This window comes from Trichechus manatus, unplaced genomic scaffold (assembly GCF_000243295.1).
Source record: "Trichechus manatus latirostris isolate Lorelei unplaced genomic scaffold, TriManLat1.0 scaffold00022, whole genome shotgun sequence".
Taxonomy (NCBI): domain Eukaryota; kingdom Metazoa; phylum Chordata; class Mammalia; order Sirenia; family Trichechidae; genus Trichechus; species Trichechus manatus.
Genome location: NW_004443958.1, coordinates 12692953 through 12694511, shown reverse-complemented (window position 1 = coordinate 12694511; position 1559 = coordinate 12692953). Strand labels below are relative to the sequence as shown.

General features: G+C 33.6%; 1 protein-coding gene across 1 annotated transcript in view; it reads right to left on the bottom strand.

The window, feature by feature from the left end:
- The window catches only part of SQLE (squalene epoxidase), a 30315-nt gene that overhangs the window by 9291 nt on the left and 19465 nt on the right, over positions 1 to 1559 (bottom strand). The window contains exon 9 of the mRNA XM_023728159.1: positions 399 to 520. Within this exon, the coding sequence (XP_023583927.1) occupies positions 399 to 520 (122 nt within the window). The remainder of the gene's footprint in view (positions 1 to 398; positions 521 to 1559) is intronic.

Here is a 1559-nt window from a genome sequence, read left to right as displayed (position 1 = left end):
AAAAAACAAAGAATCTCACTTTGCAGACTTTTCAAGAAATAGTTCCACATGTCTGCATCATCAATACTAGTACTGAGTTTCATGAGTCCCTGTGCTTCTATCACATTAATAGTTAAATACAAAGTTCTGTTATCCATGGCACCCACAGATCAGATCATGCAGATAAATCCACAGGCAAATTAGTCTCTTCGACCACCACTTCTAATCAATGCTGTTTCCCAGAGGTAAAACACAGAATTAAATGTTGCCTTTATTCATTTCTCTGGGCTACCTTGTGAATGAGATGCTAATAAAATGACAAAATGTCTAAGGAAGAAAGAATTACAATAAATCCCACACTGAACTGTCCCAAGAAAATCTGGAATAGTTGTTTCCTCTGTGCCACCCAAACAACTTACACAGAAAGCAGCCCAACAGGACCAGCAACACATTGTCCACCAAATTTGAAATACAGAAAACAGGCTCTTCTTAGTTGATGCAGGGAATCTAAAATAAAATTCAAAATTATTCTGAACCAAAATATTCACACATTTATGTAAGGGTACTAATGACATGTCAGAAAAATTAATGCTGTAACAAATACCAAATCTTATATGTAATTAAAAAAAAAAATCCAGTCTTAGAATTTCAACAACCCATGATTTAAACTCTATAGTCAACATTATGGATAGCAATATAAATATGAATAAACTTTTTTCTGTTAATAAATAAATGATATACCAAACATCTAGGTCTCAGAAGTGTTTAAAAGGTATTTCTTTGATTATGTTGTAAATTCATTATATGATGCAAAATACTTTGTAAAATTTTTGTTGTGTAAACACAATTCTAGAAATCATATTCCCGGTCTTAAAGTGCACAACCCATTCCTCTAATTGAGCAGTAAATTATCAAACAAAAAGACTGGCTGTGAATAGTAATAAATAGTACTATTAAACAGTAATAAGTAATAAATAATACCTTACGTCTATATGGAGCCCTGGTGGCACAGTGGTTAAGAGCTTGGCTGCTAACCAAAAGGTCAGCAGTTCAAACCCACCACCCACTCCTTGGAAATCCTATGGAACAGTTCTGCTCTGTCCTATAGGGTCGCTATGAGCTGGAATCAACTCGACGGCAGTGGGTTTTTTTGGTATGTTTGAATAGTTTTTTTAATACCTTTCAAGGTAACTCATTAAATCTTCATGGCATAGTATAATCAATCAGTAACCTTTTTAGTAATTTAGAATGTTCTTCTAAGGTACACCTAGATTTTTCTTAAAACAGATAAAAAAGGACTCAGTAGGCAAACTTTTACTCTAATAAAATTCTTTCCTCCCCCAATCTTCCACAACTTTTTTTAATGTTGTTTTGTTGACAGATTCAAATTCATAATATAAGAACTCCTAATGGGCTTAGAAAAACTCAAAGCTTAGTTCTTTTTCAGTTGCCCAACCAGCCTTTTTAACTTCCATGCCAATTAGTAAGAGATGTGTTTGACAAATCACTATCAATAAGGTGTTTTTTTCTTTTAGCAAGAGTGGTGGCTATAGAGGCTACATAAAGCATTTGAACTGCAT